General features: G+C 44.8%; 3 protein-coding genes across 7 annotated transcripts in view; 1 reads left to right on the top strand and 2 right to left on the bottom strand.

Annotated features, from left to right (window-relative positions):
* The window catches only part of MRPL30 (mitochondrial ribosomal protein L30), a 48,422-nt gene that overhangs the window by 16,088 nt on the left and 6,427 nt on the right, over window positions 1-25,907 (top strand). Inside the window, exon 6 of one of the 3 annotated variants that reach the window (XM_054053103.1) lies at window positions 11,842-11,980. The exons of 1 other annotated variant lie outside the window; for it this stretch is intronic. The gene's annotated coding sequence lies outside the window, so the exon portion shown is untranslated. Of the gene's footprint in view, window positions 1-2,675; window positions 3,208-11,841; window positions 11,981-25,907 lie in introns of those variants that run through there. One more of the 3 variants, XM_054053098.1, reaches the window with a different exon arrangement.
* Window positions 709-5,356, bottom strand: LOC104056651 (lysozyme g). The gene is made up of 6 exons (XM_009557925.2): window positions 5,237-5,356; window positions 4,418-4,491; window positions 3,944-4,045; window positions 3,477-3,673; window positions 3,214-3,352; window positions 709-1,920 (listed from the first exon to the last, which is right to left on the bottom strand). The coding sequence occupies exons 2-6, from the start codon at window positions 4,458-4,460 to the stop codon at window positions 1,787-1,789; spliced, it is 615 nt and encodes a 204-aa protein (XP_009556220.2). The 5' UTR covers window positions 4,461-4,491; window positions 5,237-5,356; the 3' UTR covers window positions 709-1,786.
* On the bottom strand, window positions 17,266-25,174 carry LOC104056650 (lysozyme g). 3 transcript variants are annotated; one of them, XM_054053057.1, is made up of 7 exons: window positions 23,749-25,174; window positions 22,799-22,860; window positions 22,235-22,309; window positions 21,472-21,561; window positions 19,703-19,899; window positions 19,312-19,450; window positions 17,266-18,245 (listed from the first exon to the last, which is right to left on the bottom strand). In XM_054053057.1, the coding sequence occupies exons 3-7, from the start codon at window positions 22,275-22,277 to the stop codon at window positions 18,115-18,117; spliced, it is 600 nt and encodes a 199-aa protein (XP_053909032.1). In that variant the 5' UTR covers window positions 22,278-22,309; window positions 22,799-22,860; window positions 23,749-25,174; the 3' UTR covers window positions 17,266-18,114. The 3 variants fall into 3 exon arrangements, with proteins under 3 accessions (XP_053909032.1, XP_053909047.1, XP_009556219.2); XM_054053072.1 differs by lacking the exon at window positions 22,799-22,860; XM_009557924.2 differs by lacking the exon at window positions 23,749-25,174 and having other exon boundaries at window positions 22,799-23,270.

Raw genomic sequence — 25,907 nt, 5'->3', positions numbered from 1 at the left:
TGGTTTCAATGGCATGAAAGAGAGGGAAGTGTTCATTTTCCTCAACCAGCTAACTAGGCTTCTGCTAATTCAGATCAGGGTGTTCTCAGTCCCTGCAAATGTCCATGGTGTCCACCAGGACCCCCAGGTCCCTTTTTACACAGTTTACTTTCTAGACAGTTGGCCACCACGCATACTGATACATGGAATTGTTCTGTCCCAGGTGTAGGCCCTTGCCTTTGTTTTAATTGATGTCCATGGGGTTACCGTTAGCTCATATCCTCAGCCTCTCCAAGACCACCTGTTTGGTACCATCTGTGAACTTGCTGGGAGTGATCTCTGCCCCTGTCTCTGCTGGAGACAGGAAGCAGTACTGGCTGTAGGATCTGTCCCCAGGAGATGCCACCAGCAACTGGCCACCAGCTGGACCCTGTGACATTGGCTGTCATGCTTTGAGCCTAGGAATTTTCTAGCCAATTTTCTACTCAACTATTCAGTCTGTGTCCCACCAGTCAGGCTATAAGGACACTACCACAGGCTAGGACAGAGGCCTTGCCAGATCAAGGTATTCCACATCCACTCCTCTTCCCTTCTCCGTAAAGCCAATCATCTCATCACAGGAGGAAAACATGTTGTCCGGGCACTATTTACCCTGTTTAAATCCACGCAGCATGGTCTCTATTTGCTCCTGGAAGGATGCATATCATAACTCTATGCACTGTTAATGACTTCAGATTGCATTTCCCTGTTTATTTAAGATGTTTGCTGCAAGGTTTTTTCTGATTATTTCAACATACAGTTATTACCAGTCCAAAAGGGTATGCACATCGTGGAAGAATAAAGGAAGTTCCCCCAGCATGCAAGTGGATGCTGGTGAGAAAAGCATAGCTCGCACTGTTTGCTGTCAAATCAAAACCAACTCTTCCTTTGGCCCTGGAGGGCTTCTCATTCCCCTCTTCTGTCCTTGCTTTTTCACCCTTCCACTCCCGAAATAGTTAATTTCCAGGTCTAGAATGAATAGTGGCACCAAAATATGCCAAACCTAAAGACTGTTGTTTTCCTGAGTGTCACTCTTCTACAAGCAGCAGAGAGGGAAAAGAATTTATGAAGCACAAACATGTATTTCATTCCATTTTCTTCTCAATTTCTCTGTCTGCCTAGAATTGACATCATATTCATCCAAACTTTGCTAACAGACATGACACTGCTTACATTAGAGTCCTGCTTCATTTGCTAATAAGACTTCTATTCAGTTTCTGTTTGCTTATTCCTGTATGACTGAAAACATCCACCAATATTCTGTGCATTTATATGAAAAATTAGCATTAAGAAAAAAACCAAAAGACTGCTCTGCAACGTGACACAAATCTCGAGCAGCCTCGGAAAAATAAATCATGAAGCTAATACCCAAGAAAGTATTTTGCCTTTTGATTTCTTAACAGAATGACAGATTTTGGCAGAAACGTGTTTTAAGATCTGGAAGGCAGCAAATTTTCAATAGCAAAACAAACTACTCTTCATAGCTCGGAGAAATATGTAGATAGCGGAAAAAAATTATTAATATTTTGGTAATATTCCCTTCGTCAAATCCAAACCATACTGCTTGCAAAGAAACTATGTGATTGGTCTCTTACTGAATATTGTTTTAAAAATTCAGGGGTTTAGTGTGCAAATTCTTATTCATGTAATTAATTCCTGTACATTTGTATTCGTATACATTTGCAGGAGAAGCTGCTTTGTGTCTTGGCTCCCTCAGCTGTGTCATGCAGGTGACAGTGAGGAAGTGGTTCCATAGTGATTCCCGAGTCTAGAATCCATGTTTCTTGTAGTACTGGGCTCGTGCAACCACATCATTTGAGTAGTCGTCATTGGTAGTGCCGATGTCCATCCTGTCATAGCTTCGGACATTCTTATCACCAGCATTGTAGGCTGAAATCCCACCTGAAATGAATCACAAAAAAAGTCAGACAGACTTAAAAAAATAGGGAAAATTCTAGCCTGATTCTAATCTGCTTTACTGGTTTTGAAAGCTTTCACTTATCGGGACTTCAGAATGGGTGTAGGTGGTGTTATCGGAGCCTCTCTGACTTAAGTGGGGCTCTGCAAACAGCTTACAGTTATTCCTGAATCCACAAAAGCACCAGAAAGATACTTGAAACTGTGTGAACGCTGAAGTGTTCACAGACACTTGCAGCTTGGAGAACTTGCAGCATTTTTTCAGCCCAGTGCAAGCCCTTCATTTACACTGAGATGGAATGGAATGGAATGGAATGGAATGGAATAGAATAGAATAGAATAGAATAGAATAGAATAGAATAGAATAGAATAGAATAGAATGGAATGGAATGGAATGGAATGGAATGGAATGGAATAGAGTAGAATAGAATGGAATGGAATAGAATAGAATAGAATAGAATAGAATAGAATAGAATAGAATAGAATAGAATAGAATAGAATAGAATAGAATAGAATAGAATAAGATGGTTTAGTGGTGGGCTTGGAACTGTTATGTTTATGGTTGGACTCGATCTTTAAAGCCTTTTCCAACCTAAACAATTCCATAATTCTGTATCATATCATATCATATCATATCATATCATATCCAAGATCCTTTAATCTTCTCATTCATCCCTGAAAATTACTGCTCTTAAGAGAGAGTTAAAACACTTACACATTGCATTATCTTTGTCTTACAGCTGCATATATGCTACTCCGTGTGTTGAAAAGCAGAGGTATTTGAGGTGGCTTGACATGAACCTAGTGTTGGTGCCCCAGGAGTCCAAGATGGTTACTGGTGCAGCCTGCTTTGAAGCAGACAGCTTTTCCATGCTGCGCAGCACAGTTTTGCAATTCCTTGAGAGCAAACACCTCGTCTCCTTTGTTAACAGAGACATGGAACTGCTGGCCCCATTCAAGTAAACCACAGAGTTATTTGTTAACTTAAATGGCTGTAGGAGACTCCTCATGGTCAGGTAAGGAAAGCTCAGCTCCTGTATAGACTAGATTTCAGCTATATAAATATTTGCTACATGGTGGTGGAAATTCAGCGAGGCTGCCGTACTGTGGAAAGGCAAAACCAACACAGAACTGTAAAAGCTTGTGAAATACAATGTGAAAAGCTAAGTGACCATTTGTTAGAAATGTGGTCATCGAGGAACATGGGAACTCATTCAGTATGTTCTCATCCTGAAGTTTTTCTTCTCTCCTGGACAGAACTTGTGGCCTGTATCTTACCTTTCAGCTGTTGATCCTTTGTCCAGGTTGGGAACTTTTTCTGTATTCTGTTTATCATCTCTATAAGTATGGTTGTGCCCTGGGTAAGATGAGCTTCGCTGTTCCATTGTCCCCTAGGTGTATGTGAGTTTCTGTCAACCTAAAAATATCAAAACAATAAAAAAAAGTAATTTGCCTGCTGTAATGGGTGATAAGTTTAGGGGGCTTACTTTTTTTTTATATGATATTTGTTTATCAGGTTTTAATGGACTATCGACAAATACCTGCATTAAACCAAATCCATTTCCATTGTCGCCCCAGCCATTCTTCAGTACTTTGCCAGCATGAGATTCCCGGGAGATGATACCAGCAATCAGGGCTGGTTCAATACACAGTTTTTCACCAACTTTCTTAATGAGTGTTTTATATTGATTCATAGCTTCTAGGTCCCGTTCAGCAATCTTTTCTGAAGCTCTAACTTCTGCAGTAAAAATCAAAAGTAAAGATGGTTGCTTGATAAATTTTAAAACTCAGAATTGTCTCTCACCTCTCTCCTTCTATTCTTTTTCATTCAGACAGAATTACATCAAAATGTTTTTTGTCTTGATGCTGTGAGGAGGCAGATGATTGTCATCAGGGATATTATGCAGGCTCAGCATCTAAAGCATGTTCAGTGCTTTGCAAACATGAAGGATTTGGGGTAATTGTGCCATGGAGAAATGAAGCTGTCTGGAAGAAAAGGGGTACTCACCACAGTAGGATAAACGCTCTGCTCTTGCAGTTTTGCATGAAGCTCCAGGGGTGTTAATTCTGCTTACGCTGCCATAGCAGTCTGGGTAGCCCTGGGAGGCACCTGCAGAGGTGACAAGGAAAGGCTCAAGCAGTAAAAACTTTTTGTGACTGCAAGTAAAACCCAGTGGGAGGCTGCACCCCAGAAAGGACAGGCTACGGGGCAGGGGAGATGCACGGGGCTGCCTCTGTCGCTCTTTGTGATGCACAGTAGGTGAGGTCCTGCCCTGCACTCTGCACTCTACACCATGCACCCACCCTCCCCTCAGAGGCCACCCCTCCTTCTGTAAGTCTCACAGGGGGACCTGAGCGCTCTGTCCTCTGACAGACTTTAGTGGCAATCAAGATTTCAAGGAGGTGGGGAAGAGGTGTATCAATGTCTCCTGCTTCCCAGCCTTGGGAGCTTGTCTTTGGCAGCGAGGGATGCCAGACTTACCCAGGAGGGCAGTGAGCCCCAGCAGCACAAGCATTGGGTACATGGAGTGGTTCTTCCTGAGCACGTAGAGCAGCCTGAAAAATCAATCAGTCAGCATTAGCGCGCATGAAGACGTGAATACATCTCGCTGCTTGCTCAATAAATATGAAGAAATTCTTTCTGAGCTGGTGGGGTATTCCTCTTGGGTGGATAAGCGAGGCAATACACAAATGGAGTCACATCTCTTATACTAATAGACCCTAACGGCAGCTCATTTGCTCTGGCGCAAACCAGGCTGCAGCTGTTCATAAGAGACTTGTGATGCCTCACTTCTGCTGGTATTTCAAACCCACACCTTCTACAACATCTTGGTAACTTCCTCCAAATCTCAATATTTAATTCAGAGAAAATAAAGCTTAGTAATTTTCAGTGCCCTGTGCTTCTGCAGTCCCACCATGAGTGCCCCTTATTCACTGCTCATATTCTGTATACAAACCACCTTTGCTACACTGGAGAGCTTTGCCTGAATCTCCTGGGTCTTTATACTCAGAAATTTGCAATTTCAAGATGCAAGCTGTCTAAATCATTGTGGCTGTCTGCTTCAGAGTTATGCTCTGGGAGCATCTGTTTCCCTCACCGGCTGTGAGGGGAGTCTAGGGAGACAGACTTACCTATGGATGAGAGCCATCTAAACTCACATGACCTAAGTCCTGAACTACAGAACAAATCTCGGTATACTTATTCAAGCAGAAATCTCTTGCTGCAGCCCCTGGGCTGCCGAGGAGATGGTACTGCTGAAGGGAATGAGAAGAGCTCCTGCCCTGAGTGGTGGTATCTTACCTGCTTGTCCACAGCTCAGCTTCTGGCACAGGACTGAGTTTTGGGAAAGTTTAATATATTTATAGGGGAAGCTACCTTCTGTTCAGCGGTAATCTGAGACTGTGATGAAATGTAGTGGGCTGTGATTTTGTGAGACTTAACAGCACTTTTTTCTTATGTAAACAGAACCTGTTGCACTGTAGACATTGGCATGGCATCAAGTATGTTCTCAGCAGTGGGATTTCCCGGATTTCCAAAGGGAAAAACCCACACCCAATTCTTCTCTGTGTGTCTCTCTATCTGTATCTTATATTTCACATCCTATTCCTGGAAAATCTGAGCTAAAGACCAAGTATTTAGCTGTTCTGCAAGTGTTTGCCCCAGGCCCATCCCTGCATCCTGGACTGTGTCCCTCCTGCTCAAGAAAAGAGAGCTAGGACTGACCCTAGGCTGTCAACTACATGGCATGGGGGGACATCCAGCCCTACTGCGTGGGGTAGAACTCTCCTGAGAGACTGGCTATGTCCATGCTGGTGGCCCATCTTCTCCTACCCGGAAGGGGTGCTCCCAGAATCACAGAATTGTTTAGGTTGGAAAAGACCTATAAGGTCAAGTCCAACCATAATCCTAACACTGCCAACTCCACCACCAACCATAATCCTAACACTGCCAACTCCACCACCAACCATGTCCGTAAACACCACATCTTCTTTTAAACACCCCCAAGGATGATGAGTCAACCACTTTCCTAGGCAACTTGTTCCAGTGCTTGACAACCCTTTCAATGAAAAAATGTTTCCTAATATCCAGTCTAAACCTCCCCTGCTGCGCCTTGAGGCTATTTCCTCTTGACCTATCATTTGTTACTTGGGAGTAGAAATCAACACCCACCTTGCTACAACCTCCTTTCAGGCAGCTGTAGACAGTGGTAAGGTTGCCCCTCAGCCTCCTTTGCTCCAGGCTAAACAACCTCAGTTCCCTTCTCCAGCTTTACTGCCCTTCTTTGCACACGCTCCAGCACATCAATGTCTTTCTTGTAGTGAAGGGCCCAAAAGTGAACACAATATCCAAGCGTGGCATCACCAATGCCAAGTACAGGGGAAGAATCACCTCCCTGGTCCTGTGACAGCGTGCTTGCCTGACATCACTTGTCAGCAAAAAAAAAAAATTATACCCTGTCATTTCAGCTTTTTTATTGTAGTCATCAGAGCTTTTAATGATGCAAGTCATTTTTTTAAAGACTCACAACCTACTATATAAGCTATTTGTGTATGTGTTCACATGGCAAGTGTGTCTCTTTTGTCCAGTCAGATTGTTTAATTGTTAGTTGTCTTCTTCAATGACTGGAATTTTGGCACAGGTGCTTTTAGCTTCTTAAACAGTTTCATTATCTTTTCTTTCATCTGCACCTGGATCTCATCTATCTTCTGCTGACTCCAAGTAGAATGGCCTCCTTCTTCACTATCTGTACCTAAAATTCATTTGCCTTCTGCTGATTCGTAGAATCATAGAATTATAGAATTATAGACTCGTAGAATAGTTTGGGTTGGAAGGGACCTTAAAGATCATGTAGTTCCAACCCCCCTGCCATGGGCAGGGACATCTCCCACCAGATCAGGCTGCCCAAGGCCCCATCCAACCTGGCCTTGAAGACCTCCAGGGAGGGGGCATCCACAGCTTCCCTGGGCAACCTGTGCCAGTGCCTCACCACTCTCAAAATGAAGAAATTCTTCTCCAGGTAGAACGGCCTCTTTCTTCATTTGCATGAGTTATAGTTCCTTTTTCTTCGATTTCAAGTTACTCTACTTCATATTGCTAAGCATAATGTCTTAATTAATATTGCTTATACAATTTTGCTATGTTAGTTAAGTCACAATATATCAGAGTAATTTTTGGATTAAGAGAGTTCAGCCCAAGCTCACTTTGTTGCTTGCAGCCTAAGGCTTCAGCAATCCAGCTGCTCATGCTAGGCAAATCAGCTACTAATGTTAACCAAACTCATTATTCAAAGTGTCAAATTTAAGATTACATCAGTTCCCAAAAGCCTCAACATTTCTCTCTGCTGTGGGGGGAGAGGTTTCTGGTGTACACCTGCTTGTGAGTAGGGGGAGCATAGTAAGCCAGGCATTTCCAATCACTGAAACTGCGTTTGCCACCTCTGGACAGATACTAAGGCTAAGGATACCAGCAGCGCATTAGCAAGGATTTATTTGCCTACAGTCAGAGGGTCTTGGAGCCCCTTGCCTCCTTTCACCAAGCTCTGTGTCTGCCCTCAAGATACATCTCCCTCCCTTCACTCCCCACCTATGTTTCTGCACACTCACAATCCTTTCCCCACCATTTCCTATGCTAAAAATACCACAGTGGAGGGAAAAGTATCGCCTGCTGCAGGTAGGAGAGTCTGACTGGTGGCTTTGGAGGCTGTCGTTGGTCTCCAAAGGGTGCATAAAGCAAAGTGCAGGAGGGTTTGTTTGGCACAGTTTTATTAGTGGTGGGACTGACTGGTTCTGCCAATGCGCTTCCTTGCAAGCCCCCATTTCCTTCGGTGGTGTGGATTCATAGGGTCTCATCCCACTTCTGACAGTGTCTTTACAAGAAGGAGCCATTGCACAAGGCTGGCTGTGATGAAAGGAGCATTGTGCTGCTCCCCCAGCTTTGTCTTTATTGTTCAATGCCAGGGCAGAGGAGTGCCTTGTGGACCGGGCATATTGCTCAAGAAGACTGACATTTTGATATAACTTCTCAAAAATCTCACGGAAGAAGTAGCTCATAATGAATAGTGAATAGCAGGATGGGGATTTCCCTCCACTTTTAGCTGAAGCAAGCCAAATAATACTGAGTAATTTTTTCAGCTGGTCACTGTGGTCACTGGATTAACTGAACCTCTCTCTGTGCCCTCTCTTTGTCTTCTCCAAGAATCCTCTCAGCACCCACAATTTCACCTTCCCTATGGGCTTGTGCTCACGTGCTGGGACTGCAGTGCCAGCTTTCCTACCTGCTCTGCTCTCCTCTGCCCCGCAGTTTATTCTCCCTGGTAGTCTGCAGTTGGAGGAATGAGATGGCTCAAAACAGCCCCCTTAAAACTTTGCTTCTTTACCTCTAAAAGCATAGCTCAACTTTGCAGAAGAAGGGCTACAGATGCCGAAGTGCCACATAATATGCTGGTTGAGCTATTCCAGTCCAGGCCTATTACGTCTTGGGCGTTGCTATCACTGTTTTGCTGATTCCCTTTCCCAGCCCTTGAACAAGTGATGCCTACACCATGATGGTGCTCCCAGAGCCAGTGCAGAGTGCTCCTCTGTTCAGCAAGCCGTGCAGCATCCATGCAAGTGGCTCCTTCCTCACTTCTCACCGCATGTGCTGAAAAGATTACATCTACATTTTCCATTGACCCCTCTGGCTACATCTTCACAGAGCCACAGAAAGATAGCATGATTGAGGTTGGAGAGAACTTCGGGAGGTCTTTAGTCTAACTCTTTGCTCAAAGCAATACCAACGTTGAAGTTAGATTGGGTTTCTCAGGGCATTGCACTGTTAAGTTCTGAACACTTCTCAGGACGGAGATTCCTCAGCCCCTCTGTGCAACCTGATACTGTGCTTAAACACCCACCATTTTATTTTTTTTTTGTGAAAAACCCCTTTTCTTTCATCAAGTTCACATTTGCCTTATTGCAACATACAACTGTTGCCTTTGATCCTCATCTACCCGTCTTTGAAATACTTCCAGAGATGGCGACTCAACCACCTCCCTGGGCAGCCTCTGCCAGTGCCTGAGAACCCTTTCAGTGAAGAAATTTTTCCTAATGTCTAATCTGAACCTCCCCTGGCTCAACTCGAGGCCATTTCCTCTTGTCCTATCACCTATCACTTGGGAGAAGAGACCAACACCCACCTCACTACAACCTCCTTTCAGATAGTTTTCGAGAGTATTAAGGTCTCCCCTCAGCCTCCTTTTCTCCAGGCTAAACAACCTCAGTTCCCTCAGTTGCTCCTCATAAGACTTGTTCTCCAGCCCATTCACCAGCTTCGTTGCCCTTCTCTGGATGTGCCCCAGGATCTCAATGTCCTTCTTGTAGTGAGGGACCCAAAACTGAACACAGTATTCAAGGTGCGGCCTCACCACTGCCAAGTACAGGGGCAGAATCACTTCCGTGGTCCTGATGGCCACGTTGTTTCTGATACAGGCCAAGATGCTATTGGCCTTCTTGGCTACCTGGGCGCACTGCTAACAGAATTGCCAAGTGGATGAGAGAGACCACTTCCTTGGACCTGCCAGTGATGCTTTTCCTAGTGCAGCCCAGGAGGCTGTTGGTTGCCTTTGTTGCAAGGGTGCATTACCCACTTGTTGTCAACTTGTTGTCCACCAGGAATCCCCAGGCTTTCTCTGCAGAGCTGTTTTCAAACTGGCTGGTTTCCAGCATGGGGTGCTTGGGGCTTTTCTGCCCCAGGTTTGGAAACTGGCAGCACCAGTATTTGAATTTCATGAAATTCCTGTCCAGCCCATCCCCATTCCTCTGACAGGCAGTTCTGTCCCACCAAGCACTTATGAACTTGCTGGGAGCACATTCTGTCCCATGTGAGTATTAAGGACACTAAACAGAAGTACCTGCAGGATCAGTCCCCAGGGGATGCCCCTAGTAGCTGGCCATCAGCCTTTGGCCACAACAGCCCAGCAAGCTCCTCAGCCTACGTATAGAGCAACCGGAGTCTTCTGCTGCTGCTTGGGTGTGTGCTAAGAGCATAACACCTACCTATAGTACACATAACAAGGACAATGATGATCCAGTCAATGGAGAATATTCATAAACTATCAGTAGGCAGCTTTTCGTTGGTCACAGCAGTCACATGGGAGAGACAATTTGCCCAAGGAAGCCGTGGATGCCTGCTCCCTGGAAATGTTCAAGGCCAGGTTGGATGGGGCCTTTCTTGAACAGCCTGGTGTAGTGGGAGGTGCCCCTGGCCATGGCAGGGGGGTTGGAACTGGATGATCCCTGAGATCCCCTCCAGCCCAAACCGTTCTATGATTCTGGTTTATCCAGAAGCCAGACTGCACGGCACCGGATCAGATTCAGTACCGCCTACTCTTTACTCTTCTCACCTGCGCCTGTCAGGAGGGAAGAAAAGTCTCCAGCAATTAAATGTTGTAGGGCAGATGTCTGTGGGATAATATGGCCCTGTGGCTCAAGCATGCAGTCGATGTCTTGTTAGAGATTGTCTCTGTTTCTAAGGAAAAGGTACAAAACTATGCTGCCAGGATTTTTATTATTATGACAGGAATCTATATTCCTGATTTCTGTACCTGTGAACACATCCGTTCCTGGACTTTGTCACTTCCTTGATCTGACTTAGCTGAGATGTGGCTGAATAGGCAGGGAATACATAAGACGAAAGCTGATTTGAAGGACAGAAATGAAACCATTTTTTTTCCTTGTGACAAGAAACCTTGCCAGTTCTTGGAAATGAAGTGTTTCTGGGAGACTGAGGGCTGCAGCAGGGCAGCACGTGGGGTGAAGCCACAAAAGAGTCTCAGGTCACCTACATCTTCACTGTGTGAGTTTTTTTCTTGCTTTTGAACATGTCTCTATTGCTAATTAGCTTAATAAGGGTAGGGTAAGAAATGAGCCATCCTGGTTAGGCCTTTAGGGGAGACATTAGGCTGATATGATCTCAAAGCAGTTAAGCCTATTTAAGCTGTGGAAGGCTCCCCAGCCTGTGGCAGGGAGGTGGGATGCTCTGGGTTCGGTGAGACACAGGTCCCTTGTCCCGAGGCTGCACCATGGGCTCATGGAGAAATGCGAGGGCTTGTAGGTGGTTGAGACAAGTGAGAAACTAGCAAACCGTCATGGACAGGAGGAGCAGCCTAGAAGGGGGAAACTACACCTGAACTGCAACAGTTTCCAGGCTGTGACACTGGAAAAGAGCTTGTAGAGGAGTGTTTCCAGTAGAAGCAGGGGAAAGCCGACAGATGCAGAAGGCTACCCAATTTGGACTGACATGATCTACAAGGTGGACATGGCTGACATCCAGTTTACCTTTGAAAGAAAGAGGAGGGAAATAAACAGCACAATCACAATAAATGAGAAAGACAAAATAGACAGAATACAGTGGTAAGGGTTTGGCACGTGCAGTATTAACCAATAAAAGTCTTTCTGCAGGTTTCCTAGAGGCTTGAAAAACAAACAAGGGCAACTCAAATTTTTGGTGCTGAATGACAACTCTGAGATAGCAGGTATCTCAGAGAGTTAGTGGAGGCTAGAAAAACAATGAGATACAGCAATGCCAGACAACACAAAAAGACCCCCGTGACTAATCCTATAGTTCAGGAACCATGAGTGAGAGTGGAGAGACAAATAGATGATTATAGAACATGTTCTAACCTGTCACAGTGACGCAAAGCTCAATTCGATCGCTTTGCTCAGTACAAGTGGATATGTGTTCTGATAGACATTGTCTTACCCGCGGTCAGAAAATGTTGAAGTGCAAGAGTGAACAGTGAGTTAACATCAAGACAACATGACAGACCACAATGCTTTGTCTGTGGAGCAGTTTTAGCTAATAACAACATCACTGAGCATCCACCCTATTTGCCAGACCTGACTCCCTGCTATTTCTGCCTCTTTGCAAAGGTCAAGTCTGTGCTCAACGGAACCAATTTTTTGTCGGTAGAAGATGTGAAAGCAAAAATGATGGAGAACCTCAAAAGCCTTCCAGAGAATAATCTGCACATTTGCTTTGAAGGTCGGCCGCATTGTATGCAGCTGTGTACCAACTCAGAAGGGAAGTGTTTTGAAGGTGATCATACTCAATTTTCTTAGTTGGTTAAATAAAATGAGTTACAGGCACAGTGTCCGGGGGGGTTTTTGTGTTGGACCTTGTTGGAATGACAGAGTAGGATGTAGAAGTGGAGAAGTGATGCCGTATGTGAAGAATAAAAGTGTAACATCATAAAAATATTACAGGACATACTACACCCCTAAAAACCTGTGGGTGGAAATCTCAGTCACTACTGACAAAAATACTGTAGTAGGACTGTACTATTCATCTTTATGAGGACAACAAGTGTGGTCAATGAAACCAGAGGAGCAGTAAATACAGGATGATGGTACGAGTGGGAGCCTGCATATAGGCTAGATCAAAGTCTGGTCAGCATGAGGTGCAGAAGGAGAATTTTTGGTTGCAATAAATCCCTGCTTCCAGGAAGAGAGAGTCCAGGAACCCACAGAAACAAATGCTAGTGTGGTATAAGAACTTTGTTTAAGCAGTGTTAGTGGGAGACTGCTCTGAGATCACAATCTCACAACATGATCACTTTTAATGCTGAAATGGGAAAAAACAGGCCACATGCAGCCAGTATGGGAGCATTTAGTTTCAAGGAAGGCAATTAAATAAGCTGAGGCAAACATTAGAAACAATGGTCTCCAGCAAGAGAGGAGCAGCTTCAAACCAAAGAAGCCAGCAAGCATCCTGAAGACTGTTAAAAAATACAATGCTAGAAGCCCACACTAAGAAGTTGCCACTACTCAAGAAGGAAACAAGGTGTTGCCCCCTCAGAGGAAAAGCTAATGTGACTGTCATATAAAACAGGCCACTATTCAAGAAATGGAAAGCCTGTCCACGTGACAATTGGTGACAAAGGCCATAAAACAGGGGAGGTCACATGTAAACAAGGTAAAAGTACTGAAAAAAGGTTTGGACGATGCCTTGTGGGGTTTCTTGAACTCTTAGCAAAAGGTCTTGAAGTAAATACATCAAAGGCAGCAAGGGGAAGGTCAAGTCTTCTTGGTGAAAAATGCAGTGTAAATAGTAAGTAAGTACTGGATCAAAGAGAAAGCCTCCTTGTCAGTGAGTCTGCTCTAGCCAGGATGGCTTGGGGAGCTGAGTTGGGCCACCCCAGAGCAAGGGCTGGGTGGCATCTGTGCTGACATGCCGGTGGGCTGCCAGTGTCACCCCCAACTGCAGAACTGGCTTCAGAGTGGTCCTCTGGACCACAGGATGGTGCTGGTCCTGGGCAATACAGGAGGGAGTATGTTAAAGATAAGATTGGTGAGGTGATATATACACCTGATCAGCTGGGAGACAGTCAGCCCAACTCCCGTAAGGGGCAGTCCTGCCTTGGCTCCTGATAGTCTTTTGGGATGGTGTCAGAGAGCATGTGGATAAAGGCCAGTGGGTGAAGTATAGCTGGGTTTTCAGAAAGGATTTTATAGACATTCAAACCAGCATTATCAAAGAACCTATGCTCATGGCTTTCCCGCCCAGGATTCTGTGGAAGCCAGCAACACCAACACATTTCCAAAGACACAGAATGGATTCATGGACAACGGTGCCATATAAAGGGTGGACGTGTCTCCTACCGCCTCTGTTAAACAGCTGGGGATGCTGGGGGCTTAGAAGGAAAACGTGCTGCAGAAAGCAGCCAAGCTCATGTGTCTGTTCCAGGCCATCTCCTCCTGCTGCTGCTGGAGACAGACTTCAGGGGTGACCGACCACCAGTACTACCTAGATAGCATTTCTCATATTCAACTGACACCTCTAATTTAAAGGGGACCAGTGTGGCCCTTTCTGGCCTGGATAGAACACAAAGTTGTTTTTAAGAGGAAGAAAACCCCACAAGATGAGCCAAGTATTTTGAGGGTGTGGTCCTGGGTGTGCCCAAGGTCATCGCCAGAGAAGCACTGTTCTGGGAACAGGTTGTGGGCTAGGAAATCTTACTTCATTTTTTCAATGAGTAACACTGCAGAACAAACTCGGTCATTCAGCACTTCATTGCTATGGTGGCATTTCTGTTTGTTTTCTGCATCTCTTGGAGAGAGAGACATGGCCATGTGGCTCAAAGCAGTCCAACTCCAACATTGAGAGTCATTCACCAGAGCAATCTGTTCATCCATGTGGCTTATGGCTTTGGCCCATGGGGATTAGTTTTTGGCAGTGGTTTCCTACTACTTCAATTACTACTGAAACAGATTGTTTAATGGCTTCCTCTGCCTTGTGTCTATGAAAGCCAGTCATTGCGGCCCCAGAGTTCAGCCAGATCCCTGCCTGAGCTATGGAGGGACAGTCTGTACTGCCTGCACCTTAACAGCTCAATGAAAGCTTGGCACCTCACATTTGCTGTTTATTGTAAGAAGCACAATTAAATCCATTTCTAAACACTGACATCGGTTGTAAAACTGAAGCATAGGACCTTACCAGAGAAGATTTTTCTATCCTGTCTGTAATTTGTTGTCTTTTTGATCCACTGACTGCTGATTTTTTAGCCTAGAAAGGTACTTAAACAACAGCTATTGCATCTCCAGGCTCTGCAGCAGCCTGCCCATACAGCTGCTTTTACTTGTCAGTCTTCCTTGTTCTTTAAAACACCCAGTGAATGTTGCATTACTTAATTACCCGGAACATTTTTTGAAGCATCCAACACAAACCTGCTGCCGAACTCTATGCTACTTGCACTACCCTCAAGGGGAAGAGAAGGACTTGGGTCATTGCCCTCCATTTCTTCTGCATATTAGAAAACTGTAACTGTGCCCTCTTTCTGCTTTCTGGGGGGGGGGGGGGGGGAAAGAAAATCTAATTCCTCGTTTCCTATAGGCTGTACCTTCCACTTGAGCTGTGATTCTCCTGAGCACATTTTTGTCAGTGTGACAGACTCAAGCACTGTAGCCAAGTCTCATTCATGCTGAGACATTCATGCTCATGACAGCTGAACGACTGAGAGGAGAACTATGCCGGGTGCTTCATACACAGTGCTACGATAAAGATAAATCCCCCAAAGAGATTTTCCCTCTTATTATTTTCTCCTCCCCACCTTCCCTGGCATCTACTCATTCGGTTCCCACATTAGTGCCCCAGCCTTTCTGTGGCATGGTCACCTGCTCCGTCCATGATTATGCCCCTGCTTGATCTCCTCAAGTGTTTTGCACCTGTTTACTTTATTACAGTACTTTGATTCCTAATTGGTCTCCATAGTTTTTAACCATCAGTGGACGTGCTTGTGTTCCCTCTCAGTGTAGCCCATGGCTCAATAGCTCTTGTCCACCATTCGATTTCCAACCACAAATTTGAGAAAAACTGGCGTAGGACAGACTTGTGCGGCTCCATTTGATATGTCTCACCAGTTTGATCATAAGCTGCCAACAATCAGTGGGTTTTGTACTTATCTTAAGGCTCTTCACATATGAGGGCACTTCAGATTGCTGCCAAAAGCCTTATCAAGCTCATAATATGCCACAACAGCAGTTTCTTTCTTGGCCACTTATCCAGTGAGATGAGGACTTCAGTTGATATGAGGTGTCTTTTTTCCTGCCAAGCCAGGATGCTAGAGCCCTCCTGACTGTTTCTTGCTGCTTTGCCATCCTCTACATGCTTCTGAAACAATCATTCAATCCTTTACATCTTCCTTGGTGATTCCCCAGATCTTTCTTTGCCCTCTGATTTGGGTTTTCCCTTTCCTTAGTCAAAAGGGTGACCCTGTGTACACCAGCCAGGTGAGCAACTTGCAGTAACACGGACACAGGTGACCAGGAGAAGACGAGAGGGGGAAAAGAATCAGGGTTGTCAGGAAAGCTTTTGCTCAAGTCTTAAGGCTGCGTGCCAGTGTTAAACATTCCTTAATTATTTAGACTTTCCTACCAACTTATCGAGCAATTATCTTTCAACTCATTTCCTGCAGGGACTTTTCCTACTTAATACAGTGCTGGTACCCTAAAATAGTATTTGCAACAAAATACAGAATTCCTGTAATTAGATCTTTTAAATAGACTTAAAAAATAATAATACTTCATGGCAATTCTGCACAAGCCAGCCAGCAGATCTTCAGGTCTCTTGGTATAGCTCCCATAATATGAAAAAGCAGCTTGAGAGGGAATGCATAGAGGAGCTCCTGAGGAGCTCACAGATCCATGGGAATGGCCACACCAAGTACTGGTGAGAGGGAGCGTGGTGGCAGCAATTAAGGGCCACATTTAGGGAATCAAAGAAAGCTCCACTCTTGTTCACCCTCCAAACTCAAAAGCCAACTTTGTACACGTAGGCAGCAATAAGATTCCCTGCCCCTTTTGAACTTTAGACTGATCTACCAAAACAGGTTTTACATAAGAGGCTTGTATAACATAGAGGTTTATATAACATAATGTAGCAAAAATTTCAACCTATTAATTTTACATAAGCTACTTCAAGTAGAAGGGGTCAAACCATGTGATATGTTTCACAAATTTGTATTATGAAGTAATGATTTTACTAAAATTAACTTAATATAGTGCAGAATTCACTAAAGGCTAAATAATATATAGTTTAATACTCTGGTTGCTCGACACTGAACTGTTTCCTGTAGTCTCGAAAAAAAAATCAGTAACATTAGAAATGTCCTAGAGCTCCCTCTGGTCTCCAGAGACGATAAAATGAGTTTTGCTTGCAAATACATTAATCATGCACAGTCCTTGCTGCAATGGTAAGCAGATGGGTGACTGGCAAGACAAGGAGCACAGCATCAAAATTGTTCCACTTCCCAAAGCTGTCTCCAAATGTGCTCTCACGCTATCTGTGCTGACCCTGACCAGAAGCCCAGGCACACGTGCAGCGCAGCCCTGTGCTGCTGGGCAAGGACCGCCAGGCACATCGCTTCTGCATCGGCAACAGTGACAGCTGGCAGAAAGGTGCCTTTATGCCTCCAAAATGTTTATTCAAAAGGCTAAATGGGAACATCCTTATTCCCCTATACACTAGTAGGGGGTGAGAGGCCGGGCTTGGGCTGCCTCACACCCTGTCTCCCAGCCCGGATCTTCTCACCCACTCCAGTATGCAGCACCATTTTCCTCTCCCTGTTCTTAAACTGAGTTTTAGACCCATTCCAAGAGTATCAAATTGTGTTGTTTACTCAGTTGCAGGTTGCTGCCCACTGGGCCCTATGAAATTGAAAAGAAAAAAAGGAAGAAAAAAGATTGGGATTCAACATGTATCTTTATTCTTATTCTCTTATTCTCAGTAAACCTAAATTTGCACCCAGAGCCATCTGCATTGAAGAAGGCTTTCAAACAGAGCTTATAAACCGAGAGCTAATTCACACCTAATTAGAAGTTGAGATTTCTGGCAGAGGGACAGATGCTGAGAGGCTTTTAAACTTGGAGGAAACCCAGCAAAGAGGTGCCAAAACTAAAGCAGAAAAGGTTGTGGGTTTTTTTTTTTTACTAACATTGTTCTTGTGGTACAGCTCCTGGGGTACATACAGGGCTGGCTCCTGCTCAGAGGGCTGCTTTCTAAGGGAAAGGTGCTTGGCATGCCTGCTATTTCCCTTGTGGTACTTCCCATACAGATGATTTCCCCTGTGTGAGGCTGCTTTTCACCCTGAAGAGGCCACCAGCCCCACCACGGTCCTGGGCTCAGTGGCCTGGGGGACCAACAGAAGCATGTTTAGTAGTGGAAGGCTGGCCACAGGAATACACAGCTAGTGTAGAAACATGCAGACACCCAAGGCTTGTGGAGAAGTCTCTTCATCACCCAGTACCTAGCACAATCAAGGTTTCAGTTCAGGGGCTTCTTCACCTTGTTGTCCAGGGGAAGGGAAGGAGGTGGATGGAAGACATGGGAAGAGCACAGCTGATGCCCATGGAGAACTGCTTGCATGCCTGCACCTGGGTGATGTACAAACAGCCCTCAGTTCAGCTGCGAATGAGAGGATGCAACTTCCTCACCTGGTACATCGCTGGTCTGTCCCCACCTGCCTTTCAGAGACCTCAAGCCTATGGTTTCTTTCTGCAAGGCAGTGCTGAGCTCAGCCTTTGGCAAGTGAGGTGCTGGGGTTTACTGGAGTGAGCAAGGTGCTGTTGGTGGATAACTGCTCTGGGTACTACGATCACTACTGGGCTGGTCTAGGTAGAGGAGAGACTCGGTAGCGCGGTGGGTATGAACTAGAACCCGTGTGTCTTAAAGTACTGGGCTCGCCCAATCACGCTGTTGACATAGTAGTTGTCACCATCACACGGGTCTTCCTCGTAGACCTGGAAGTTGCCCATTTTTGCACGGTAGTTGCAGATTCCCCCTGGAAAGAGTTAAGAAAGAGTTGTTACAGGCTTATAAGTATAAATAGATGTTTAAAAGTAAAAGTTCCTAGCCAAAAGGCCATGCATCTCACAAAACCTATACAACTGCTTGAGAAATTGCTAATTGTGCATTATTATCAAAAGGTGACTAATTTTGCAAAATCCTTGTTTCTATAGTGAAGGAATCCACAACTCTCTCCAAATGCAGGTGGGAATGGCATGTTGGTCCCAGGAGGGGGAGTAATCTAAAAAGGTATGAGCAGAACAAGGATGGGAGAGTAGGAAGTAGCACAGGGTGAACAAACCAGCATACAGATAACACAGACTACAAGCGAATCTGGATCCCAAGCTTCCTTGACACAACTTAACAGTCTACCATGATAAGTCTGTTGTGTGGCAGTGTCTCAGTTTCCCCAGTGGCTGCTGTTTGGTTGGTTTCTACCTTATTTATCCACCTGACAGCCATTTCATGCATAGGATGAGAAGATAAGAGGATAACTTGGGACCTGTTCACATTTACTGAGCACAATGCCTTTTCCAGGGAATTTAAGGAGGTCCTAGATCTGGCCATTCACCAGCAGTGGCCCAGTTACTCCGTGTAGGGGCCTTCTTTGGGCACTTGTAATCGAAGTCAAGGGGCAACCTGTCATGGCTGTGCCCAACACCTTTGCATAGCCCTGCATGGGGTGTCTCCATGCCACTGCATCAGGTCCCAGGCTGGGCTGTTTTCCCACTGCTTCCCAAAGTGCTTCCCACTGGTTTCCCAAAGCTGCCAAAGTGCTTGGCATCCCACTACAGTCTCTCTTCTGCAGGCAAAAATATAGAGGCCCTGTGGACAGTGCTTTGAGCTGGTAGCCTGCCTCTGTATTCAGCCCTCTTGCTGGTCAGCTGTTCTGGGATTGCCTCTTTTAAACTAGAAAACTCAGGGTGTGGGGTATGGGGTGGTAAGAGATGCTGTGAAATCTGCCAGACTGATGCTCCTTTTCCCTTAAAAGTGACACCAACAAACGCACAGCACTCAGATCGCTCAGCATGTCCCTTTCTAGTACATCGCCCATCGTGTACCTCTCAGCTGCCGGTCCCAGGTCCAGGTAGGATGTCTTGCCCGTACTTCATTGATTGCAAGAACCAGCATAGTTGAGCCCTGATTTATGTGTTCTTCACTATCCCACACTGTGTAAGGGTATCGTCGCTGCCTGCCAATCTAGAAAAGTCAAGTAAGAAAATCAGTTTTCCTCTGAACACAGACACCGCTGTGTCTTCCCTTTCTTCTTTGTACTCCCAGGCTATGACTCATTGAAGTTATTTGGGACAACACTTAACCACAGCCTTTGATGTTGAGGAAAGGCGTTTAAGTGCTGTCTCAAACAAAGATGAGTCGTTTGCTAAGGTAAGGGCCCGGGATATACACTACGTTACTTATCAACATTTACTCCTACTAATCATTGTGATGTACCTGCATCAAGCCATACTTCTGCTGCTGCTGGTCCCAGCCATTGTTGAGGAGCAAGCCAACACGGCTTTCCTGTGAGATGATGCCAGCGATGAGTGCTGGGTCCAAACACAGGTTTCTGGCTACTCTCTTAATCGGGATCTCATATTTCCTCAGGCGTACAACGTCTGCCTCAGCAATCCTCCGTACCACGGCAAGTCCTGCAATGTAGGAAGAGGCAGACTTACACACCCTCCCGTCCAAACCCCTCACTTTCCCCTTGAGTGGTTGTATTAGAGGATTAACTCCAGTTTTGAAGAAAAAGCAGCTACACCAAGTTGGGCTGTGGTGCTTGAGGAACCCTATCAGCTCTAACTGTGGCTGGGGAGCTGCTGTGGCAGTACCCGAGGGCAGTGAGTACTTGAGGAAGAAGGCAGCTTCTCGGGGGGTGGGACTGTGTGTTCATGGTCCTCTCCTGCTGCGACAGTGCTGGAAATGTGACTTTTCAGTCAGAAAAGTGAAATATCAAATTGCATTTGGGAAATGTGAGAAAGACCATTACTACTACTGGCCAAACTGCAGTAACAGCTACATTGTTAGGGTGTGTATAGAAAGGCAAGGTTTTTCAAAAGTAATTGTGGAGCAGCTTAAAAACAAGCAAGTGGATTTGGGTTCATGCTTGGACATTCGCTGTGCAGTGTCTGCCCCATAGGCATCGACATCTGAGGTATGTGGTAAAATCCCTGGAGTTCTGGGCACTATGAACCTGAGGCAGTCATCTGTGCAGTGGCACAGGGCAATAACACAAGGCAAAGAAGAGGGAAATGAGGAAGAGTTAACAAAAACTGATCACCCAGAGGCAGGAGGGCTACACACCTGGGAGCTTCCCCCTGCAAAATGTGTCTCTGGCAGGTCATTGTTGGCCAACTAAAGCCAACATAGAATCATTAAGGTTGGAAAAGACATTTGAGATCATGAACTCCAACTGTATCTGTCCGCTACTAAACCATGTCCCCAAGCACCTCATCTACCCACCTTTCAAACACCTCCAAGGATGGTGACTCAACCACCTCCCTGGGCAGGCTGTTCCAGTGCTTGATAGAACTTTCAGGGAAGAAGTTTTTCTTGATGTCCAATCTAAACTTCCCCTGATGCACCTTGAGGCCATTCTGTCTTTTCCTATCACCTGTCACTTGGGAGAAGAGACCAACACCCACCTCACTACAACCTCCCTACAGATAGTTGTAGAGAGCAATAAAGTCTCCCCTCAGCCTCCTTTTCTCCAGGATAAACAACCCCAGTTCCCTCAGCCACTCCTTGTAAGACTTGTTCTCCAGCCTCTTCACCAGCTTCGTTGCTCCTCTCTGGACACACTGCAGGACCTCTATGTCCTTCTTGTAGTGAGGGGCCCAAAACTGAACACAGTGTTCGAGATAACATGCCAGCACTTAGGACCTGGCCTTGCACAGCTTCATCTTAGAGCTAAGAAGCCCTCAGGTTTTGTGAGGATGCTGATGCTAAAGTCCTGCCAGAAGAAGAAGCTGTTTTCACTGAAAATTGGTTGCACCATTTCCCTTTGCTTAGAGGCTGAGGATCCTGACTATGGGACCTGATGTCTGTCCTCCTACTTCCCACTGGGTCTAGAGGCTTTCCTGTACCTGTTGTTTGGGGAGGGGAGGTGTTGCTTTCTCCGTTTTGGCTAACTGAAGAGTTGTACCACATTTAACAGAAGAAGAAGCATCTTTCTGTCAGGTACAAACAGGTTGGCAAATCAAGCAATGAATGATACCTACCGCAGTCTGGGGCTCTTACAGCTGTACAGGAGAGCGTGGGGGCTTGAAGAGTACTTATATCACCATAGCAACTGTAACTCGTGGACGGAGCTGCAAAATGAAATGGAGGTGTTTGAACACGTAAAATCTCAGAACAATATTGTACAGCACGCTGCAAGTGAGTAAAAGTGAAGCAGGAGGGATTAATCCAGACCCATAATCCACATCACCTCATATTGGCCACACGTGTATGTTTGCCACTGCTCTCCATCAGTAACATTAGCACTAAATGCCAGAGAACAGCAATTTGTTCTTTCCTAACTAAATATGTTGAAGCCAAAGAAGCTAATGACAATTTAGATTAATAAGTACCTGCCCTGTTAGATCTAAAGGCTCATTTGGGAGAGGGGAACCACATCACTTGCATTTATTTCAAAGGGTTTTTTCCCATCCAGTGCCCTCTAATATCTGGGACCGCTTGGATGATGGATCAGGTGGCACTTGAGCACATGGCTGGGAACATCTCCTGTATCCCTCTGTAACTTGCTGAGGAATTCAGGAGAGTGCTTGCTTCAGCCTGGGCCAATTACCCTGCTTCCTCAGTAACTGAGGAATGAATAGCCTCCATCAAACAGCCTGCAATATTTGTGAGGACATCTTTGAGTAGTCAGAGAGACTGGAGAATGTTAGCTGGGCAAATCAAGAGGACGTATGTCTGTGACTCTCTTTTGGTGTCAGTCCCAGGGCGCTTTTGACAACAAATGAAACCCAAACCCTGACTCACCAACAAGGGCCATAAGGCCCAGCAAGAGCAGTCCAGGAATCATGGTGCTGGCTCTCCTCAACTGCCCCAGGAGACCTGGAAACACAACGGTTTGCAAAGTATGAAATGATCAGAGCTGATTTTCAACAGCCCTGTAGCAAAGTTTGCCTGCCAAAAGCTCCTACCCTAAGGCACAGGATGGGGATGGCATTAGCTGAAGATAGGTTGAGGAGTGGAGGCACTCCCTCTACTGTACTCTTTCCCATCACCCCCAGCACAGGATGCTGCCACCAGCTTCAGAAAGTGGTGGTGGAAGGAGAAGCAAGTGATGGGAGCCACAATCCTTATTTTCTCCTTGTCTAGGGGATACAAGCTTCTCCTGTGGCTGAATGTCTTCTCCATCTCATGTGCCACTACACCATCACAGCGAGGGGGAAGAGCTGAGACTGGGGGGGTCGGGAACAGGGAGGTCCTTGTTGCAGCCTAGATGAGTTCTGATTTTTTTAGCCCCTGTCACTTCATATTGTTTTCCCGCATGGCCCCTCCTGAACACTTGAAACATATCTTTATGATAAGGTACAGTACCTTTGCTTAAATTATATAGGTCTTTGAAGTGTAGTGCGCCAGAGTGCACACGTCCTTTATCTCTGTTCAAAAGGCAATGAGATTTTTGCTTGGCTTTTGGAAAAATGAGTTTTCAAAAATCAAGCAACATGAGCCTCTCTGCTGAAAGCATCCAAGGCAAAGATTTTGCAGGTGAAGTAACACTTCTGCATTAATTCCTGCGTGTGATAATGGTTAATAATCACTTCGGTAATAAATGCGTCTGCTGTGCTTATTAACAACATCCCAAAATGTCATCAGATAGTAGCTATCAACTGGAAAAAACATTGACTTTACTTGCTTGCTAGCGCATTTAAACTGAGCATTTTTTATAGCTTGCAATTGTTCCTCGTTCCCTAGGAGGGTTTCAAATACAAAACACACCATGAGTCTTGTAGGCAATCATCATATAATGCTGAGAACACTGGAAAATGCCCTGTTGATTTTAATAATGTGTGACCTTTTTTTCTAGTCTGTACTTCTGCTGTAAAACGAACTGCATGGATGCACAAACACAGATAGCCTACTCTCTTTGGAGAGACTCCCTTGTCCTGAGTGAGCTTATTCAATCCAGCAAACACCCCTAGCTGGAGATGGGTACATGGAGTAGCTCAGTTTGAGCTCTAAAAGTGGGTATTTGCAAGCCTGGATTAATGTAGCTTCACCCAATACCTATCAATCCAATGGCAAATCCATGCAGGTCCCCATCAAAAGCCACAGGCTGTAGTTGTTTTCTAAATGCAGAAAATTGCCGTACTATAAAATTTTAAGTTGTAAGCTTTTTTTTTTTTTTTTGCCCTCCCATCACAAAAATCACCACAGGCCTTAAGTAGAAAGAACATAATAATCACAATATTGACAAAATGCTAAATTAAAGCAAGACCAAGGCTTCTGCCTCTAAATAAATATTCTACGAGTGAATTCGGACTCACCTGTCTTCAATCAGCCTTTCTCTGAGGCAGGTCACTTGATGACTTTTATATATGTGTGTTTGAAAAGGTACGCACCCTACAGGCTTTGGAATGTTAATTCCTACCTAGCAAGATGACATTTGTTTTAAAATGCAAGAAGTAATGTGTATTAAGAGCTTAAAATTCTTATGATCCCTTTCATCCAAAGATTTGCACAAGCGGTGGTGAGTAAGATGCAGGAAAACCCTGTGAAAATAAATAAATACTGTTTTTCCTCCATCAATAAACACATTGATGCACAATAAATGACTGGCAGCAAGCATTGCAGTGAATCAGTGGCAGGGGCCAGGCAAAAATCAGCTCCCTGTCTAATGCTCTCCTTGCTTTGCATCTCAGATCAGTCTAGACATATTTCTGCAAGGTTTTTTGTCTTGTTTCCTCAATGATTTCAGATTGGCAAGCGTTTAGTTGAGCATCATACTTCCATATGAATTCCAAAAAGGACAATTAAAGTCTCTCACTGCTTCTTCGCTTGCAGCAAGTGTAATCTGGAGGCTGATGACTTGAACCCTTTAGAGCAGATGCAGGGTTTGGGAAGGCAAGTCCACTTATTCCTCTTGCTCTCTTTCAGGCTTGAGACGTGGCAGGTAGGAAACATTCGGTCAGTTACTAACTACTGTGCTCAAAACCAGGTGATGGTTATTAGTCTGTAAAGCACAGGAGATGATCAAGTAGGCTCTGTCACCTTAAAAAACGAGAAACACAAATATTATTAACTTAGATCCTGAGATATCTTGAAAGAGGGAAGCTTCAAAGGAGAACCTAGTCCTGTTGATACAGCAGGGCTGGACTATGAGCTGAGGTGAATCTTCAATATAAAACTAATTTATTTTGGTGAAACATGGAAATAATGGACATCTTCCCAAAGATTACAACAAGGTGAGACATTCATCCTTCATATTCAAACCTCATATCTTACCGTGATGTGTCAGACTAGACTATCACTTAATAATTCTTTTACTGGGTTTTAACATTTTAAATGGTACAAGGTAAGGTTTGAAATAATGTGAATTTATGTGGTATCTTTGGAAATAACAGGTAGAAAATAAAGTCATCACGTGTACAGTGTTGCTTTAACAATTTCAAAAGGAAACAGTAACGAAAGAAATGCTGGAGGGGAGAAGAGCCAGAAGAAATGAGCTGGGATAAGGTCAGAGTGGGCAGCTTGAAGGCAACAAACCCTGTAGATGTTATCATTTACCTTCTCTAGAACAAGATATTCTCTGTTAGAAAGAGGTGTGTTTTCTCAAAGAGATGAAAATACTTTAATATTAACATCCAGTCACCTTTTATGAAAACGGTATCGTGTTAGTGGTAATAAACCAGTGTTCCTCTGTCAGCAAATCTGTATTGTGCTGGTGACTTGGGACTATTCTTGAAGAGCAGCCTCCAACCTCAGGTAGGATTTCTTTCCTAATGCATTGGTCACTTGCTGACAGCCCTTAAGATAAAGTTTTGAATTTAAATATTTTTTGTCTTTGCTATGTATTTTCTCTCTCGTCTGTTATGACCCACATAATCACAGATCTTCTACGTTTAAAAGTACTGTCAGGTGAATTCTTAACACCTGCTCTGCATTGCATTGCTCTTCATTTACTCATTGAATCACAGATTTTATATTTTAAATACAATTATTTTTATCTGTGCTGCTGTATGCTTTTAGGATCCTAGGGCAGATTCCTTTTAGCCACATAATTGCCAGTACAAGGCCAAAGAAGAGGATATTTTTTTCAGCAGCATTACGAATGGGACTTTTACTTGCTAAAAACATCTTTGTCCTCACAAAATTTGCTGAATGCCTTTTAGAGCGAATGCTGAAAGCAGGCAGCCTGTATTGGAAACAAGATCATGAACAAATAAATTGAATAGGGCAGGGCTCTAAGGCAGTACAACTTGTCTGAGACACCAACACCCAAAGGCGCTTGCAGGGCACTAGAAAACACGATCTTCAGCTCCAAGATCTCTGTGGGACTGTAAAGTCAGAGGATCGAATCCAGGCAAACCACTTCATGAGAGCGGGCTGTGTCTGTCACTGCTGCAGCACCATTTCTCATTTTTATGCTAGATTTAATTTGGAAAATGATGTGAAGCGTCAAGTGCCTCTGACACCCCATGACTCA

The sequence above is a fragment of the Cuculus canorus genome, chromosome 1 (genome assembly GCF_017976375.1).
Source record: "Cuculus canorus isolate bCucCan1 chromosome 1, bCucCan1.pri, whole genome shotgun sequence".
Classification (NCBI taxonomy): domain Eukaryota; kingdom Metazoa; phylum Chordata; class Aves; order Cuculiformes; family Cuculidae; genus Cuculus; species Cuculus canorus.
Note: the sequence above shows the minus strand (reverse complement) of the source record. Positions and strands in the feature narration are given on the sequence as shown.

Coding starts and splice junctions, on each gene's coding strand:
- LOC104056650 (XM_054053057.1), bottom strand. CDS start 22,277: ATGATTCCTGGACTGCTCTTGCTGGGCCTTATGGCCCTTGTTG. Junction 19,900..21,471: donor TGTAAGAGCCCCAGACTGCG/GTAGGTATCATT, acceptor CCTACATTGCAG/GACTTGCCGTGGTACGGAGG. Junction 18,246..19,311: donor CTGGGACCGGCAGCTGAGAG/GTACACGATGGG, acceptor AACTCTTTCCAG/GGGGAATCTGCAACTACCGT.
- LOC104056651 (XM_009557925.2), bottom strand. CDS start 4,460: ATGTACCCAATGCTTGTGCTGCTGGGGCTCACTGCCCTCCTGG. Junction 4,046..4,417: donor GGGGCTCACTGCCCTCCTGG/GTAAGTCTGGCA, acceptor TCACCTCTGCAG/GTGCCTCCCAGGGCTACCCA. Junction 1,921..3,213: donor AAAGGATCAACAGCTGAAAG/GTAAGATACAGG, acceptor GATTCATTTCAG/GTGGGATTTCAGCCTACAAT.